Source organism: Mobula hypostoma, chromosome 21, assembly GCF_963921235.1.
Source record: "Mobula hypostoma chromosome 21, sMobHyp1.1, whole genome shotgun sequence".
Classification (NCBI taxonomy): domain Eukaryota; kingdom Metazoa; phylum Chordata; class Chondrichthyes; order Myliobatiformes; family Myliobatidae; genus Mobula; species Mobula hypostoma.
Genome location: NC_086117.1, coordinates 19,955,296 through 19,975,512, shown reverse-complemented (window position 1 = coordinate 19,975,512; position 20,217 = coordinate 19,955,296). Strand labels below are relative to the sequence as shown.

General features: G+C 39.5%; 1 protein-coding gene across 3 annotated transcripts in view; it reads right to left on the bottom strand.

The window, feature by feature from the left end:
• The window catches only part of golga2 (golgin A2), a 97,889-nt gene that overhangs the window by 38,797 nt on the left and 38,875 nt on the right, over window positions 1–20,217 (bottom strand). For all 3 annotated transcript variants that reach the window (XM_063073572.1, XM_063073573.1, XM_063073574.1), the window contains 8 exons: window positions 11,886–11,924; window positions 9,578–9,640; window positions 6,649–6,742; window positions 3,380–3,486; window positions 3,238–3,296; window positions 3,010–3,151; window positions 2,211–2,300; window positions 1,466–1,573 (listed from right to left, as the gene is read on the bottom strand). In XM_063073572.1, coding sequence (XP_062929642.1) covers window positions 1,466–1,573; window positions 2,211–2,300; window positions 3,010–3,151; window positions 3,238–3,296; window positions 3,380–3,486; window positions 6,649–6,742; window positions 9,578–9,640; window positions 11,886–11,924 — 702 coding nt within the window. The remainder of the gene's footprint in view (window positions 1–1,465; window positions 1,574–2,210; window positions 2,301–3,009; window positions 3,152–3,237; window positions 3,297–3,379; window positions 3,487–6,648; window positions 6,743–9,577; window positions 9,641–11,885; window positions 11,925–20,217) is intronic.

Sequence of the window (20,217 nt, the reverse complement as noted above, 5' to 3'; positions counted from 1 at the left end):
TCAGGGCGAAGGTGGAGAGAGCCAAGAGGGTTGAGGACCACCAATCTCTCTTGTATTGCTCCTGCAACCTTTCAATAACAGCCATTGTCTCAAAGAAAAATGCCATCTAGAGGGAAAGCAAATGGCTACCACCACAGCATGGGACCCTAGCCTCCAGCAGCAGGCCTGTAAATGGTCATTTGCTATTCCTAGCTTGTGCAGTCCTCTGCAAACCATTGGGGAGCAGCCACAGCATTATTAAACAAATCCAAAGAATGTCCAGCCAAGATCATCTACAAAAAGCCAGAGGGGAAGAGGAAGTAAATTTAAAATAAACATGAAATTTGCATGAAGTGGAATGCAATGCCTGGTCAGTCAATGACTAAACATTCAATGAAAACTTTTAAAAAGTGAAGCACTATATGTTTTGGAAAAATATAAAGGGCTAGAGGGAAGCAGCGGTGAAAACTATAAACGGGACAGCTCTTTCAAAATCCTGCAAAAGAATAATGCACCAAATAACCAATTTGTGCTGCAAGATTTTGTGGTAACTTGCATAACCCAAACCTGTCTGCACCATAAAAAGGTGAAAAGGTGAAAAGGACACCATCCTATCTCACCAGGAGACATCCAATAGAAATAACCTTAATAAATGGATATCAAACATATAATGTGTTCACTTTCAGAATAACCATAAGTTGTTTTCAATAAAAATTTTCCTGTTTGGAGGAGAAGATGGCGGCATGATGCAGCGCGCACGGCCTCTCCGGTGAATGCTATCTGTAATCTGCCAAGTAGGGTACCGTGTACAATCCTGATTTGATGGAGACAGATGTGAGAGTATGGAGGAACATCTGGAGAAACTTCTGAAATGCCCGCTTCACTGCTGCTGCTACTGTGTGGTAACCAGAATCTCCAGAGCAGAAGGCCCCGAATCCTCAGCTTTGCTTGTTTCGGCGGCCAGGGCTAGGTCGAAGGCACTTGGCAGAGGATGGCACTCGGGAGGCTGTATCGGAGGGGCTGGTCGGAGGCTCAAAGTTTTTGGATGGACGGACTGGGTGTCGGCTGTGGTCAGCTACTTCCAAGGCATCAGCAGATGTCGGTGCCTTGGAGGTTTATGGCAGGGAGTTTCTCCCTTTTGCCGCCTGCTATCGGGGACTCGGGAGTCGATTGGGACTTGAGACTTTTTTTTTTACCATGCCCATAGTCTGTTCTTTATCAAATTATGGTATTGTTTTGCACTGCTGTTAACTATATGTTATAATTATGTGGTTCTGTCAGTGTTAGTCTTTGGTTTGCCCTGTTTTCTGTGATATCACTCTGGAGGAACATTGTATTATTTCTTAACGCATGTATGCATTTCTAAATGACAATAAAAGAGGACTGAGTGTTCTCAGAATCTAAATAAAACTATAATATTTAGTCATTGTGTGCGAATTGAAGCAACATATTCACTACAAACTTAGTTCTTACTGTTACCACTAACTTGTGCTGCAAGTTGTTCAACTTTCTCTTGCCAGACGCTGCCCTCCTCCTGCAGCTTCTGAGCATACCGATCTCTTTCAGCAAGAAGTAGTCGTAATGACTCTGACACCTGTAAGATGACAAGTGTAATTTCAAAATGCTGCAGATTTTGTGCAAATTATTTTCCTCCATTAGGAGTTCTTTCTCATATTAAGACAAACAGCTTAAGTTGGAAGAATTTTAAATTTAAAATTACATCCTTCAATATATCAGGAGCACATGAATTTAAAAAGGCATTACAATGATAGTAAGCAAATGACTCTTGATACTTAGCATAAAGACACAGCCATCCATCAACCTGACAGAAAGGCTGTAGTTTATTGTAATTTCAATGATAATTTTACTTATGACCAAATGCAAAATAGCAAGCAATTGGACTGATAGCACTACAATCAACTCAGACCATTACATACTACAACAAAATTTGCTCTCAACAGTTTCTGCTTAAGCTGCTCCCCCCCTACCCCACCGACTACCATACTTCCAGCTACTGTGGTACAAATTATTGCAACCCTCCTTCCTCCATTCTCTGCAAGAGAAAGATTCCACACATGATCAACAAGAGCTCTCCTCATGCTCCTTAATTAGTTTCCTGGCAGCCAGGCTAGAAAGCAACTAAATATTAATAACATAGAAGTCAAGAATTCCCATGTCATGTACAAAGGACTGAAACCCAACTAAGCAATTTTCAATCATGTAATCCTTACCTGCATCAACTGTGCTTCTAAATTAGTTTTTTCTTGAAGAACCAGATGTAGTTGCTGATTAACATCTGGCAGCCCTGACTGGCTTGAGAACTGAAAGGGAAAAAAAAACAGAAATAATTCTCAGAAACTTTCATCCACATAATACATATACTGTAACATACAACATAAATTCTCAAATGACACTATTATTATATACAAAATAAGATTTCACAGTGAGAAAGCTGAGTGATAAAAAACCATTCATTTAGGTCAGTAAGAAAACACTTGTGATGAAATCTAACATAGAATGGGAAAAATCACTCAATGGGCAGATCCAGCAAAACACCGCTCCAAATCACGTACCCAAGGTTACCTCACACACACTCTTTGCTAGATCAATGGCAGGGCTGAGATTTGTTGAAGGTACAACAATCATTGTTATTTGTAAGACCAATGAAAAGTTATCAATAATTAATTTTTTTCTTACCGTACTAAGTGTACACAAATGAAGCTATGAATTAACCCTGTCAGCGTTGAGCAAGGAGTAGCATTGGCCCAAACAAAGACTGCTGAAATACTGCAGTACATTTCAAAAAACTTGCAACTGCTTTACATGATCTGTATCCATCTAGTAAGAGACCATGTCTTTATTCCCCTTACGGTTTCTCTCTCTCTCTCTCTCTCTCTCCCTCCCTCCTGCATAAGACTCTTCCTCCCTCTTCGAAGTGTCTTAAGCCCTTTCTGCTTGACTCTACAGTATAAGCCTTGACTGAACCACCCACACCCAAAGAGGATAATATTGAAATAGAAGCTGTCCCACCTGTTGAACCATCAGCTCAGCCATTTCCAATTTCTTGTGCAAATCTTCAATGTTGTGTTTCATTGTGTCATTTTCTGATACCCTGGACCGCAATTGTTCTGATAGCTCAGAGTTCTGTTGTTTTACCTCTTCACTCAGTTTACTGAAAATTTAATATAAATTTGTTATTTGTTAATAAATGAATTGGTGGCTTAAATGTTGTGTAACTGACATTTGTTTGTAACTCACTTTAGTCTGTATACTTCTTGTTTAAGATTCTCTCGCTCTTTTTCAAGCTCTTTGCTCATCTGTAAAGAAACGGTTTAATGTAAGCAAATTTTATTTGCTCAGATTGAAAGTTGGACTTTCCGATAAAGAATTAGCCATTTACTTTGTCAGACTGTTTCTGCTGGGATGAGATGGAGGACAGCGTTCGTTCTAGTTCTGCCACTCTTTGCCGTGATGACTGCAACTTGTTACTTAGATCTTCCACTTCACCTAGAAAAAAGAAAAATAAATGACAAAGACTAGGATTCAGGTATTGCTGGGAAAGACCATTTCTTTTATGCTGACAAGCCTCCAGATAGATGTTGCTGGAACAAATTACAGGAGATTTTTTTTTTTAAGCGAGGCTTTTCATGACCTCAGATTAATCTCAAGGTTCTTTATAGCCAATGAACAGCCTTTTGAAGGGTGTGGTTGTTACGTGGATAAATTTGGCATGAACCCATAAGGAGTATTGAGAAGAATCACAAATCAAGGATTGGCTTAGAATCTACTTGCTTGAAAAATAACAAGGAAGCATTCCCTTAGTGTGCTGAACTATCAATATAGAACAAATTCTCATTATACTAAGAACATAAAAGATAAAAGCAGGAGCCATTCAGCTCCTCATATTCGCTCCATTATTCAGTAAGTTCAGTACGATTTGCCTTTACTAATCTCACATCCCCTGACTTTCTTAGTTTCTAAAAACCTTCCAATTTACTACGGCGCCTCATCCAACGCAGCAGCAGTTTAGTTCTGGTGTTCCACTTCGTCGCACAAGTTTAAATGTAAGCTCCCATTTTGACTTTGCAGCGAGAAGACTTCAGCAGACTGAAGGAATGACTGCGGATTCACAACAAAATATGAAGTACTTTCAATTATTCATATTAGCAGCTTTAAAAAAGTTCTGGATACATACAAGTTCGGGATGTCACGAAACATTTTATAATGGACAAGGTAATCTTGTAGGGCAGTTGGACTGCAGGAAGCATAGCAGCCAAAATGTACACGCAAGTTAACCTCAAACCACAATTTGACAATGGCCACATCATCTACTTCAGTGACGTTGTTGAGCAATGAATTCACTGAAACATTTATTTAACCATGTTGCTCTGAAAGCATCACCATTTCCCTCAAATGTTAGCCATAAGGCCATAAGCAAAAGGCCATATAGTCAGCTCCAGAATTGACCAGTAGAGATACCTCAAGGCTTTGCCCATCAATAATAGTCAGGCACCAGTGACGTAGAAGCGGTTGAGAAGAATATCAGACTAGAGTAATGTGACAATATGCAGAGACATTAGTAAGTTTGCAGAATAAGCTTGTAAACTAATTTTGAGAGGCAGATAAAGTGGACATATTTGCACATTTTATTAGTCTGAATACAGTATAGGAACATATCCACCATGACATGACATGAATAACTAAATTTAGGGATATAGGTTAATAATACAACGAAGGCAACCAAAACACTGGGGTTCATTTACAATAAGCTAGGATTGAACAGCAGTAAAGTACTGCTAAATTCTATAGAATCCTTGACTCTACTTTTGAGTATAGCTCCGGTCTCCATTTACACACAACACAAATGCATTTAAGGTGGTGCTAGATAAGCATATAAAAAGGAGGTCCCATTAGAAAAGGAGGAGTGGAAATAGGTTCCTGTTGCCTGGGAAAGTGAAATAGGTATGTGCTCCAACTTATAAGCCACTTTGAGTCTTAAGACCAAAAACACCCTGTTGGAGGAACTCAGCAGGTCAGACAGTATCTCTGGAGGCAAAGGGATAGCTGATGTTTCAAGTTGAGACTTTGCATCACAAATCAACCTGAATAGTTAACTACCCCTGACTCCACAGATAGTCCCTGACCCAGTGTTCTTTCAACAGCTTGTTTTTTGCTTAGATCCAGTGAAGGGCTGGCAACGAGATTCCTAGTCAGATTAGCATGGAATTACAGGGGAACTTGCAAGCCGCATTATACCCATGCATCTGCTGCCTTCTTTCTTCTTGGTGGTAGAGGTCACAGGTTTCAGGGGTGCACTGGAGTGGCCTGGGCAAGTAACTGTGTGGAATTCTGTGGATGGCACATAGTACTGGCACTGTACATCAGCAGAGGAGGGGATAAATGTATATGGTAGTTTTGCAGCATCATTCAAGCCTTCTACCTTGTCCTCAATGGTATTCAGTTCTTTGAGAGCTGTTGAGTGTTGCAGTCATCCAGGCATGCTCCCAACTTGTGCCTTGTACACGTAGAGAAACCTCAAGGTGCTAGGAGATGAGTCGCTCACCACCAGACACACAGCTCTGATCTGCTTGATGAGTTTCTGGTCAATGGTGACTCGTAAGAAATTACCTAGGCAATGGCCATGCTATTCAATGCCAAAGGTAGGTGGTTAACCTCTCTTGTCAAAGATGATCACTGTCCGAACTTGTGGTACGTAACACTTATCAGTCCTTGCCTCAAAACTGACTAGGTCTTGCTGCATGCAGGCATGGACTGCTTCACTTGCTGAGTAAGGAACAGAATTGAACATTGCAAAATCGACCTTCTAGCCTTATGATGAAGAAAGCCCACTAATGAATCAACCGAAGATGATTAAGCTGGGACATCATTCTGAACACCTGCAGTGGTGCCCTGGAGCTGGTTTGATTTGACATCTGTCAGCCAGAATTATCTTCTTTTATGTAAGATACCGTTATAACCACCCGAATGCTTGCTTTTGGTCAGCTATTATCAGCTATTTCACTTTTACAAGTATCAAAAGGTGCCTTTATGTCAAGGCCAGTCACTCCAATGTCACCTCTAGAATTTGGCTCCATGCTTCCTATTTGGATCAAGGCTATAATGAGTCACAGAGTTAGACAGCATAGAGACAGACTCTTTGGCTCACCAGGCCCGCACCAGCCGCCTAACATCTATTTACACTAATTCCATTTTATCCTCTCTCATTCTCATCCACTCTCCCAGATTCTACCATTCCCCTACATACTAGGTGCAGTTTACTGGCCAAAAAGCTCCAAATCTGAACATCTTTGGGACACGGTCAGAAACTGGAGTCCCCAGTGGAAATCCAGATAGTCACGGGGAAACATGCAAATGCCATGGAGGCCAGGATTCAAACAATATCTTTGGAAAGCACTGGAGGCCAGGATTCAAACAATACCTCTGGTCCTGCAGCTCTGGTAACTGTGCCAGTATACTACCCACAATGAGCTCTGGAGCCAAGAGGTTCTGATGAAATCTTAATTGAATGTAGGCAAGCACATCATTGGTGAGTAAGTGCTGCTTTGCAGCACTATCGATGATAGCTTCTGTCAGTGTCAAATAAAGACAGAAGCAAGATTAGTTGGCAGAGAAACCAAAGAATTCTTTTAATAACGCAAAAGGCTTTACCTGATTTAAGCCTTGCTGCCTGCTGTGTGTGAACCAAAGCTGTCTGCAGCTCCGATTTCTCAGACACTAAAATTCCAATGGTCTGGATGTGAACCTAGGAATAATATCAAATGATTTCATTTTCTCAAATGATTCAGTTCAGTAATCAACAAGTATAATATTTTTTTTCATTGGATGTGGGCAACAAGGACGACCGCAGCATTTATCATCCACCTTCAGGTTCTCCTGTTCTGAGAACATAATTATGAGTCAACTACATTGGTGGGTCTGAGGCAGATTTCCATCCCTGAAGTATATTAGTGAATCAAAACTGATTCTACAATAACATAGTGAACATATAGTTTCTATAAGTAGAACCGCTATATTTTTTTAAAAATTCCAGTTTCACTTGATAGCTTAAGTTCCACGTAACTTACTCAACATTTTACACTTGAAGTCATAATATATAGTACATTAACTACTTATCTTGGACCGATACTTCTATTTCTACTGGTTGAAATGCTTATATTCATCTGGAAATGTACAAAATGCTGGAGGAACCGAGCAGGTCAGACAGCACCTATGGAGGGAAGTGAACAGTCGATGTTTCGGGCTGCGACCCTTCGTCAGGACTGGAAAGGAAGGAGACAGAAGCCAGAATAAGGTGTTGGGGGAAGGGAGAGGAGTACAAGCTGGCAAGTGATAGGTGAATCCAAGTGAGGGGGAAGTTCAAGTAGGAAGGAGGCTTAAAGAACTTTAAATACACCCAAATCATGTGAAATATAATTATACAGATTTAGAACAGTTTTATATATTAAAAAAATTATGACTAATCTGTTTCCCTCCATTTAGGAAAATTTAAGAAGCTCATTAAACAGTTAATAAATATTTTTGTGAAGTCTGTCACACTTATCAGTTGGAAGTTGCCCATTCCTCAGCTGGTTGAGACAAAGAGCAACCAAATGCAACATACTTACATACTAGGAAATAACCAGTTCAAACAGTTAACGGCCAAAGATGTTTTTAGCTCAGTTGTGGTGGTACTCAGGCACTAAAATCTGGATTACTACACCAGGTTGCAGAAGTAGGAGTGAAAAGAGAAAGAAAGGTAAGCTGGACCAGGATTCTTCTTTTGAACAAATGAGATGAATTTGAAGAGTAAAATCTCACCCATCCTGTAATGGTTTTCAGCAAATTATTTTAAAGTATGGTCACTTCTGTAATATAGAAATGCTCCACAAAGTAGGTCCCATAAACAGCAATAATTGAGGGAAGAGGGGTTGTTAAAGTTTCATGGGTAAAACAATAACACAGACAAGGATAATGCAAGTTAGTTAAGTATACCTTGCGTATTTGGTTTCAATTCAGAAAATGTTTTGATCTCAACCAATTTGGGCTAGCGATCCCTATTTTAGGTAACATATTTTTTCCTCCCTCTTTCACGGATCATGCGTTTCAAATTTGGAAGACTAAGGGTATTTCACGGCTTTTGGATTTATTTTTAGATGGTTCCCTTATGTCTTTTGAACAATTATCTAATAAATATAATTTACCAAGAATACATTTTTTTAGGTATCTCCAAGTTAGAAATTTCCTAAGTACTATACTCTCTTCCTTTCCGACGCTACCTCCTACATATATTTTAGATACTATAATTAACCTTAATCCATGTCAGAAAGGTGTAACGGCTATTATTTATAATATTATTATGAAACTTAGGAAAGCTCCATTTGATAAGATTAGGTCAGATTGGGAACAAGAATTGGGTTCTATTATTTCCGTGGATGACTGGGGGCAGATTTTACAATTAGTCAATACTTCCTCTATCTGTGCTAAACATTCCTTAATTCAATTTAAAGTTGTTCATAGAGCACATATGTCCAAAGATAAATTAGCTCCTTTCTATTCTCATATTAATCCTTTTTGTGATAGATGTCCAGGGCAGATAGCATCTTTAACTCATATGTTTTGGTCTTGTCCCACTCTGGAAACTTTTTAGAGAGACATTTTTAATATTATCTCAAAGGTATTGAATATAGATATTTCTCCTCATCCTATTACTGCTATCTTTGGATTACCTAAAATTTCCAGTAATCTTTCCCCTTCAGCCCGTAGAATGATTGCATTTCTCACTTTAATGGCGAAAAGATGCATCTTACAACATTGGAAAGAGCCTAATGCTCCAACTACCTTTTTTTGGTTTTCCCAGACGATATTATGCTTAAATTTGGAGAAAATTAGAAGTAATCTTTATGATTCCTCACTTAAATTTGAACAGACCTGGAGATCTTTTATTCAATATTTTCATTTAATGTAATTTTTTTTCTCTTTTGTTCCATATTTATATTCCCTTCTTGCCTTTTTTTTTTAAACTGTTTTTAATGGAGGTCGGGTTTGAGGACGTGGTTTTAAGTTCTTTAACTCTACCTGTTTCCAAGTTAGCCCATTGCTTTGCTTTGCTTTAGGTTTAGTTGCACGGCGGGTTTTTTTTTGGGGTCTTTTTTGGGTTTTTTTTCCTTTTCTCTATTGTTATATATATATATATATATATATATAAAAATCAGTATACTATTATTTTACCATATTATTTTACGTTTAAATTGCACTGTTTGTATCAATTTTTTCTTCTGTATTAATATCTCCTGTAATTTCTAACAGTGTATTAGTGCCTTTATGGTTTACCCTTTGTATACTTATTCAATAAAAAGATTTAAAAAGAAAGGATAATGCAAGTTAACCCAAGGTATTTTTCCCATAGTACCACAAAGGCTCATGCTTTTGGAACAGCACCTTGAACCCACTTTGGACACAGAGGCAGCAGTGATAACAACCGAGCCAAACTAGTCACTTGAATTAATAAGAGACGCTCACAAAACCTCAACCTCGCCAGGGAGTATTTGTTTTCAAGGAGTGAGAACTGGAGGAAAAATTTGCAGCTAGATAAACTTACTTGTAGCTGTTCTCTCATTGACACCTGCTCCTTGAAATACTTCTGTTCAGAATCTTTCTTTTCCTATGGAAACAGAAAGACATATAGTATTTAACAATGTCACATGATGCAAAACAAACTTCCAAGTATAAAGAAAATAGGTTGCAAATCAGATTCATGTAACATCTCATGTGCTGAGCTGGGCAACAAAACTTTTAGGTAGAAAACAAAGAAAACCAGATATTTATTTATTTAGCCATACAGTGCAGAGTAGGCTCTTGCAGCCCTTCAAGCTGCGTTGCCCCAGCAGTGCCCAACAACTCCAATTTAACCCTAACCTAATTATAAGATAACTTACAATGACCAATTAACCTGTGTTTTTGGATTGAGGGAGGAAATCTGAGCCCCAGGGAAAACCCATGCAGTCCATGGGGAGGACAGAGATTCCTTACAGATGGAGCTGGAATTGAACTCCGAGCGCCAACACCCCGAGCTGTAATAGCATCTCGCTTACCACTATGTGACTGTGGCACCCATTGCAGGGTTCCAAGAGTGATCAAGTAGTTTTGCTATAAATCATTAAAATAACATCTTACTGCCCAATTTATAAACTGAATAAGACGATTGTTAACTTTTCTCAGTTGATCTGAAATAGGAAATATTTAGATTTTGCTTTCAGTACACAATGAACAATTTTCTTCCTCAAGGGAAGGAACTTCAGAAGTCCAGGTGTAATTCATAGAAGAGACCACTGGAGGGCAATCAGGAACTGAAATCATCATGACTGACACCTTGACCAAATCCTGAGATAGTACACTCAGCTACTGTATACCGATTTCCCTGGTGATCTTTTCAGGACTGCACTACCACTTCCCCAATTTATTTATTTGCTACTGATTTTAAAGCCTAGAAGACATCACCAGCAAAAATTCTAAAATATCAGGGGCACTGATAAACCTTTCAAAAGGGCACATGTTTCTCAATATTTCACAATTAGCAATGATTACGTCCCCTGTTTAAGATTTTTGGTAAAGTGGCAACAAAAAAAATGTTCTTAGGATATCCTGTTCATCAGCTTTAACAAACGAGGGTGAAACTCAGTGCCATATTACATCATAAATCCATAAAAGATAGGAGCGGAATTAGGCCACTCAGGCCACTGAATCGCCTCCGCCATTCTACCATGGCTGATTTATTATCCTTCTCAACTCCAATCTCCTGCCTCCTCTCTGTATCCTTTGACGCCCTACTAATCAAACACCAATCAACCTCCACTTTAAATATAGCCTATAACTTGGCCTCAACAGCCATTTGTGGCAATGAAGAATTGTGGAATTCTCTCTCTGGCTAAAGAAATTCCTCCACATCTCTATTCTAAAGGGACATTCTTACATTCTGAGGTTGTGCCTCTGGTTCTGGACTCCCCCACTAGAACATTCATTTTCCCCACGTCCTCTCTATCCTGGCCTATTTTAAATTCTTGATGCATCAATAACAATTATGAAAACTGAGAATTCTTTTGCTGTTTTATGCCATTCAGTGCTTTCTGGACAGAGTTTACAGGTTGGGCGGGTACTGTTGAGTGTGGGAAGTATGCTTCAGTAGAATTAAGCTGGTGGTTTGTCCCAAATTTCACAGCAATGGGGTACAAGGTTGACTGACGGTTGCAGAGATTTATAAAAGTGATTTAAATTTCAATTTTTCCAACTGAACTGCTGCCGTGGAAGTGGTCAAACGAAAATTGATTGAAAACACTGCCAAAGTGAAACAACAGTGACACAAACAAAAACCCCAATTAACAGGATGGCTGAAGTTTGAAAGCGAAAGAGCGGCATTTTGCTTCCTAAAAGACCGAGACACTGAAACAGAACCTGTCCCTGTCTTACCCTGTCAGAAGCGCAAACTATAATCTTTCCTGGTTTCAGGAAAAAATTCCCACTTCATAAAGAATGTAATCTAACTTTCCCATCGTTTGGACCTTACCAAGAAACATACTTTGAACCTCATTGATATATTGAAGCACCAATCTTTTTAAGAGATTAAAAATATCTTAGCTAATGGGAGATATGGGGAAAAGGCAGGAGGTAGGGACAGAAGGAAAGAATCATCATAGACAGCTTAGTTACTAGAGGCACTGGTTAATCAATCCTATGTCTGTTCATCTTTAGGTCAAATTGATTGGAGGCCAGATGGACAGAGGAACATTTACCAAATAATCACAACAGGGAAAAAAATACATTGGGGAAGATGCTGGGGGTAAACCACCTGCAGTCCTCCCAATATTAATGCTTGAAAAGGAAAACTGAGAGCATCAATATTGGCATTTTACCTTCTCCAGTTGACCACTAAGCTCTTTATTGTGTTGTTTCTGTTAGGAGAGAACAGATGTGAAAGCTGCAGTGAACTATCAAGTCACAAATTCCTTAATATTTTACTCCTGTGCTCCAAGGAAAACCTGGAGAAATGCAGCAGTTGCCAAAACTCAGCCATAAGAAATAAAGCACCAAAATATCCTAAATGGAGTAGACATAATCAATAATGTAAAATTGATAAATCCCATTGAAATATTACATCAGACTTACTAGTTGGCAATACAAATTTCAAAATTGTTCTGTGCATGTGCACACACATTCACACACAAGCACACACACACGATATGAATGACAAGTCAAGTTTCTGAACAGTTTCTATACACAGCAGAGCTAAATTTGGATTGCAGGGAAAAATGTAGTCACACGCCCACAAACTAACAGATTTCCCACAGTATTTCTAACAATGAGAAGGAAAATACACAGGGATCCTGGTTAAATATTTCCCTGTTAGTCACCCTAAGGAATATCATTTTAAACACGTGGTTTAACTAGTAGATCACTTGACTGGATTAATGACAAAGCTCCAGCCTACTTCCTTCTGCTGGGCCAAAACTAATCCAGGATCGAGCATGAATAGACCCCGGGTTTCAGTATGCAATTTCATTTTGGTTGTTAATGTTTAAATTTTTCCTCTTCCACACTGAGCCTCAAACACCAAACAGAAGAGTATCTTATACCATGAAGATATAGACCATCATGCGGATGCCATGAAGGAGCCTCTCCATTCCCCTTGATCTGTGTAGTCCCTTGTCTTCTTATCCTGAATCCCTATTTTCCTCTAGTTTTTATCTCTTCCCCCTGCACCTCACCTTCATTAATTTGAAGCCACGTCCAAGAACCTACTTTCAGTCTACTCTACTTGAACATTTAAGCTATTGGACACATTCCAGGTAAAAGATGACCATTAAGGCGCAGCCACTTTTGGGACCAGTTTCCATTCAAGGCTGGCAATTGATCTATAGTTCAAGCAATCATGCAATAATACAACAGTCATGCATTTTCAAATCAATCATAAAATATTCCATGCAGCCACAGTGGACTGAAAGTAAAGTTATATGACACTAAGAAGTTGATCAGTTAACATACCAAACCAAAAATCAGGCTGCAGTTCCTGAATGATGGTTAATTTGATTTCAATACAAAATCCAAAATAAAGATTACAAGCTTATGGGTCAACTCTGTCAGCAGAGCTGCTCATAGAAAGTTGGCACTCTATTGTAATTTAAAGATGAAGGTGTAGATTGAGATTCACTGTGCAAGCACATCCCTGCCCCATTCCCACTAATGACAGCTGGACAGCTAAGTATAAATTTATCCAAACTGTGCATGTCAAAGGATTTTAATAAGAGTACTCCAATGTTATTGAGAAATGTCAGATGTAACAATATCACTGAGTCACAAGGTTGTGGGACTTATTCCAGTGAGGAGTGGTTATACTGACTAAATTCCATGCAGGGATTTTGTTTGGATATTTTCCTTGGTTTACTTAAATTAATCCATAGTAACTATTTCAACGAAGAGCAGTGAAGTTATCCCTCAAGACTGGCCTCTCAATCAAGCACAGAACTGAGAGATCACCTGCAAAATGCAGTTTGTGAACTATCAAATATCCTACACAAAACTTCCAAAGGGCTTTGGGACATCAGAGGTTATTAAAGCCACTAGTTAAAAATGTATTTTCTCCTCTCTGCATTACATGACATGAAAATGTAAGACCTGCCCCACCCTTGGATCAAGTCTAACCACTTACTAATATTACACTTCACCTATACAAAACTTATTGAGCACCAGAGTTAAGGAAGCTTAATGAGTGCCTCTGAATATACATTCTAATAAGAAAGTTATCACATAGTGGAACAGCATTTCATTTTGAAATGATAAAATTCAAGAGCAAACCAAGGTAGGAATAATCTTTTATCAATTTTGAAAATATTCTTAAAAGATAGACACTTTCTCTTATTAATTTAAAGTAGTTGATTCTATTCTAGTAGCATATATTTTATTCCCAACCTAGCAAATCCCTTTATTTGCTGCTCTGTGTCAGGGGAAAATCAGTACATGGGTCTGTAGAATTTTCACTGGACTTATTTTTCCGCCTCATCTTCAACAATTTATTTCTAACAAACAAAAAGGGGATCCTAGTTTATTTTGATCATTTTTTAAAATATTAGAATAGGACTATTTCCCTGTTAGCATCATTTTCAATTGCTATGACTGACTGACATATTTTAACCAAAAGAGAACAGATTTTCACTCTACAAGAACTTTGTTTGATGGACTTACTTTATTTTGAAATAGCTGTTGATCTATACATTATATAACGGGCAAAATGCTGGCAGGATAGAAATGTGTTTTTTTAACAAGAGTGATGCAAACATCTTTTGAAAGACCTCCGCCTAATCAGAAATCTGTACTGGGAACAAACTGCCGCTGTAAGAATGGATGGAGAAGTGAGTTAGTTTACAAAAATCAAGAGAGGCGTTAGACAAGGGTGTGCTTTCTCCTGATTTGTTTAATGTGTACAGTGAAACAATATTACAAAAAATAAGAGACATCTTGGGAATCAAAGTTGGCGGTGAAAACATCAATAATTTCAGATATACGGATGACACTGTGTTAATTGCAAGTATGGAGGAAGAACTACAAAACTTAATTGATATAGTTGTTGAAGAAAGTGCAAAAATGGGTCTATCTATCAATTGCAAAAAGACAGAAAGTATGGTGATATTCAAAAAGAAGGAGAATCCTATCTGCAGGCTGAGAATAAACGGGGAAGACATAAAACAAGTACAGAACATTTGCTACTTAGGAAGCTGGATGACATCAGATGGCAGGTACGACTGGGACATCAAAAGAAGAATAGGGATGGCGAGAGACACCTTTACGAGAATGAAGAGTATACTGAACTAGGCATGACAACCCTCCTCAGAGTACCGAAATGTTACGTTTATCCAGTTATGTTATATGGCTCAGAATGTTGGACAATATCTAGTAACATGAGGAAACGAATTGAAGCAGCAGAGATGGGGTTTTTGAGGAGGATGCAAAGAGTATCATGGACGAAACGAATATCTAATGAGGATGTCATGAACAGAACAGAGCATGCACAAAAAAAGAAATAATGTATGAGATCATGAAAAGGCAACGTGACTTCATTGGACATGTGATTAGGAAAGAGGAGTTAGAATACACGGTAATTATGGGAAAGATTGAAGGGAAGAATGCAAGAGGAAGGCAAAGACAAATGATGATGGAGACAGCAGCCAGAGAACTGGAAATGAATACCAATGAATTGATCCACTTGACCCGAAACAGGAGTATTTGGGCCATGGCAGTCAAAGCTCAAACTGAGCATGGCACCTGACGATGATGATGATGATGATGACGCAAACATCAACGCACGAGGATGAGAACAAATGATATGTGAAAGAAAAAGATTGGTTAAGACAAATGTAGGTCCCCCACAGACAGAAACAGGTGAATTGATTATGGGGAGCAAGGACATGGCAGACCAATTGAATAATTACTTTGGTTTTGTCTTCACTAAGGAGGACATAAATAATCTTCCGGAAATAGTAGGGGACAGAGAGTCCAGTGAGATGGAGGAACTGAGGGAAATGCATGTTAGTAGGGAAGTGGTGTTAGGTAAATTGAAGGGATTAAAGGCAGATAAATCCCCAGGGCCAGATGGTCTGCATCCCAGAGTGCTAAAGGAAGTAGCCCAAGAAATAGTGGATGCATTAGTGATAATTTTTCAAAACTCTTTAGATTCTGGACGAGTTCCTGAGGACTGGAGGGTGGCTAATGTAACCCCACTTTTTAAAAAAGGAGGGAGAGAGAAACCGGGGAAATATAGACCAGTTAGCTTAACATCGGTGGTGGGGAAACTGCTGGAGTCAGTTATCAAAGATGTGATAACAGCACATTTGGAAAGCGGTGAAATCATCGGACAAAGTCAGCATGGATTTGTGAAAGGAAAATCATGTCTGACGAATCTCGTAGAATTTTTTGAGGATGTAACTAGTAGAGTGGATAGGGGAGAACCAGTGGATGTGGTATATTTGGATTTTCAAAAGGCTTTTGACAAGGTCCCACACAGGAGATTAGTGTGCAAACTTAAAGCACACGGTAGTGGGGGTAAGGTATTGATGTGGATAGAGAATTGGTTGGCAGACAGGAAGCAAAGAGTGGGAATAAATGGGACCTTTTCAGAATGGCAGGCAGTAACTAGTGGGGTACCGCAAGGCTCAGTGCTGGGACCCCAGTTGTTTACAATATATATTAATGACTTGGATGAGGGAATTAAATGCAGCATCTCCAAGTTTGCGGATGACACGAAGTTGGGCGGCAGTGTTAGCTGTGAAGAGGATGCTAAGAGGATGCAGGGTGACTTGGATAGGTTAGGTGAGTGGGCAAATTCATGGCAGATGCAATTTAATGTGGATAAATGTGAAGTTATCCATTTTGGTGGCAAAAACAGGAAAACAGATTATATTCTGAATGGTGGCCGATTAGGAAAAGGGGAGGTGCAATGAGACCTGGGTGTCATTATACACCAGTCATTGAAAGTGGGCATGCAGGTACAGCAGGCGGTGAAAAAGGCGAATGGTATGCTGGCATTTATAGCGAGAGGATTCGAGTACAGGAGCAGGGAGGTACTACTGAAGTTGTACAAGGCATTAGTGAGACCACACCTGGAGTATTGTGTGCAGTTTTGGTCCCTTAATCTGAGGAAAGACATCCTTGCCATAGAGGGAGTACAAAGAAGGTTCACCAGATTGATTCCTGGGATGGCAGGACTTTTATATGATGAAAGACTGGATGAACTAGGCTTATACTCGTTGGAATTTAGAAGATTGAGGGGGGATCTGATTGAAACGTATAAAATTCTAAAGGGATTGGACAGGCAAGATGCAGGAAGATTGTTCCCGATGTTGTGGAAGTCCAGAACGAGGGGTCACAGGTTGAGGATAAAGGGGAAGCCTTTTAGGACCGAGATTAGGAAAAACTTCTTCACACAGAGAGTGGTGAATCTGTGGAATTCTCTGCCACAGGAAACAGTTGAGGCCAGTTCATTGGCTATATTTAAGAGGGAGTTAGATATGGCCCTTGTGGCTAAAGGGATGGGGGGTATGGAGGGAAGGCTGGTACAGGGTTCTGAGTTGGATGATCAGCCATGATCATACTGAATGGCGGTGCAGGCTCGAAGGGCCAAATAGCCTACTCCTGCACCTATTTTCTATGTTTCTATGATCTCAAGTAGAACAGCAATATTGCCCTGGTTGAAGCTGATGTGAGCTACATAACCAAATACAATGAAATCCTATAGCCGAACTCGTGTACCCATTCCACAGGTCCTGTCAGAGTAACTGCTTTCATTCACTGCAGATAATTTACACATTCCTTAAAGCTTTGCATTGGACTCTGAATTTAAATTCTGTACATGAATGTTCTGCTTTGTGCAATAGCACAACCATTGAAATAAATTTAGAGAATTTAATGCTTTTTAAAAAAAATTTCATACCAGTGAGCCTGCATTGCCCAATTATACCCATGGACTAATTAATCCATGTCTTTGTAATGTGGGAGGAAACTGGAGCACCCAGACGAAAGCCACACGGTCACAGGGAGAATGTACAGACTCTTTACAGACAGCAGATGAAATTGAACACTGATCGCTGGGATTGAAATAGCTTTATGCTAAATGCTGTACTACTGTGGCACAGAAACATCATTTACTGGTGATTGTGAAATGCCATGCCTTGGTTACATCAGGTTACAACGTCAAGTCAAAAGCCTGGAATCAGAGTTTCACTGGATCTTATTTTCTCATGTGATAAACATCAGAATCTGGATTACAGATAACTTCTCTGGTCTTTCAAAATGACATTTCCAGGAAACAAGATTATTATTCCTTGTGCACCCCATTCTTCAGGAAATATATAATTTGTTTGTACCTTTGAAGATATTTACTTTTGGAAAAACATTTCTCTTTTGGTTATTAGATGATCCAAGTAGTATCTTGGGAATTGCAGTTTCCATTCCAAAGGAAAATGCCTCCATTCTACTTGATATTTTGCTCAGGCAATCCCATGCTGGGGAAGGGAATTAAGAACATAAAACAAGAATTCTAGCACCGTAGCAATTCACTGATGAATTGTGCACCCTTCTAAGCACAACACATTATGTAGGGCTTAGGAATTGGAAGAGAAAACGTCAATCCCAATTAACAATCGTGTTTGTTCAGGAACCTGTGGTCTGGCCAGATTGGAGTTAGATGTTTCCCTAGTTTGATGTAGAATGCACTGGGAATAAGTGAGGAGCTCTAATTTGAAAGTATATTGACACCAAATTACAGGAACAGTCCTGACATTTACAAAAGGTCAAGAGTAAAATACAGTTTTCAAATCATTCCTCCTCACAGCTGTGAATCAATCTGGTGATTTAAGGTTTGATTAAATCCAAACAACAAATTTTATGCTTTGTCTGTATGCACACTGGGAGACTGCTCAAGTGAAAATTAATAGCTAGAAATAAGGCTAACAGTCTGAAAATGGATGCATGATTCATCAAAGCCACGTTTAAGGAAAGAAGATCAATGTAACAAAGATTTATTCTAGATCTAATTATGCATTGAGACTTTTCTGTGGAACAGTCTTGTCAAGAGTTGAATCCTTGATCTTGTGGGACTGCACCAGAAGAAGAGTATTTTTTGTTAATTCCAATGCAAATGTGTTTTTTTTTCCCATTTGCTGTAACATTGGGCAATAACAGCAGCTACAAAGAATCAATTGGCTGTGGAGCAAAAGGGAGGAGAGGGCCATAACACATCTATCATATAATGTTTCTTCTTTTACACCTGGTCCCTGTTTAAATTGTAAAATCTAATTGTATGTTGATGTCATCTTACAATGTTCAAAACTCTTGACAAGGCTGGAAGGACACAGCATCTTGTCAGTGGATTTGGAAGATTTTGCAGAGACAGGATTGATGGTATCATTTTAATTCTTTGAGGTGGCTGCCTTGACTAGTCCACATAGTAGATGCACAAAGGAGAGCAGAAATCACAAAACTTTGTGCCAATTTTAAGATCTTGATCTTCACTTTGTTCCTCAGATGGCCAAAGGCCTTTCTGGTACAAAGATCGGCAGCACTTAATTTCATCACTGATATCTATCATCAATACAGAGTTCATCCACTTGCTGATTCATGCTGACATGACATCAGATAGCGGACACAAGATGGAGGCCAACTTCCACCAGCATCCAGATTTGAGAGGGAACTCCATAATTTCTCTTGATTGAAAGTACACTATTTTTGTGAAATCAAAATGTGTGGCAATAGATGCACTTCTCCATTCATCTCTCTTGGAGTCGAAATGTGATGAAAACTACATCCATTGTGCATCTGGATGGAATGGAATCTACATTGGCACTTGGGAAGCAGCTCTTTTACTGCAAAGAGGAGTAGCATTCCTACACTGTGGTGACTATAACTACGGCAGACTGCAGGGAACACACACAAAATGCTAGAGGAACTCACAAATTGTTGGATTTCCAGCGTCTGCAGATTTTCTTTTGTTTGTGAGCAGACTGCAGGGAGACTCCTTTGTAGTACCACAATTGGGTTTATCACCCTTCTTCAACAGGGCCATGATTACCCCTTTACAAATCCTCCTATTGAACAAATCTGGGAGGCAAGGGTGTGAACTTCTGAATAATGTCCATCCAGCAGTAGAACTTCAGCAGGTGTACTAGTTGCTCCTGTGACTTGGTGGTCTTTCACTTGATATGTGGCTTTTCAACTCCTTGTCAGTAAGAGTGGCTGCAAATGAACTAGACAGTCTGTTGTAGAATAGAAACATAGAAAATCTACAGCACAATACCTTTGGCCCACAAAGCTGTACCGTACATGTCCTTACCTTAGAACTACCCAGGCTTACCCACAGCCCTCTATTTTTCTAAGCTCCATTTACCTATCCAGGAGTCTCTTAAAAGACCCTATCATTTCCACCTCCACCGCCGCCACCGGCAGCCCATTCCACGCACTCATCACTCTCCCTGACATTTCCTCTGTACCTACTTCCAAGCACCTTAAAATTATGCTCTCTCGTGCTAGCCACTTCAGCCCTGGGAAAAAGCCTCTGACTATCCACATCATCAATGCCTCTCATCATGATATACACCTCTATCAGGTCAACTCTCATCCTCCGTTGCTCCAAGGAAAAAAGGCCGAGTTCACTCAACCTATTCTCAAAAGGCATGCTTCCCAATCCAGGCAACACCCTTG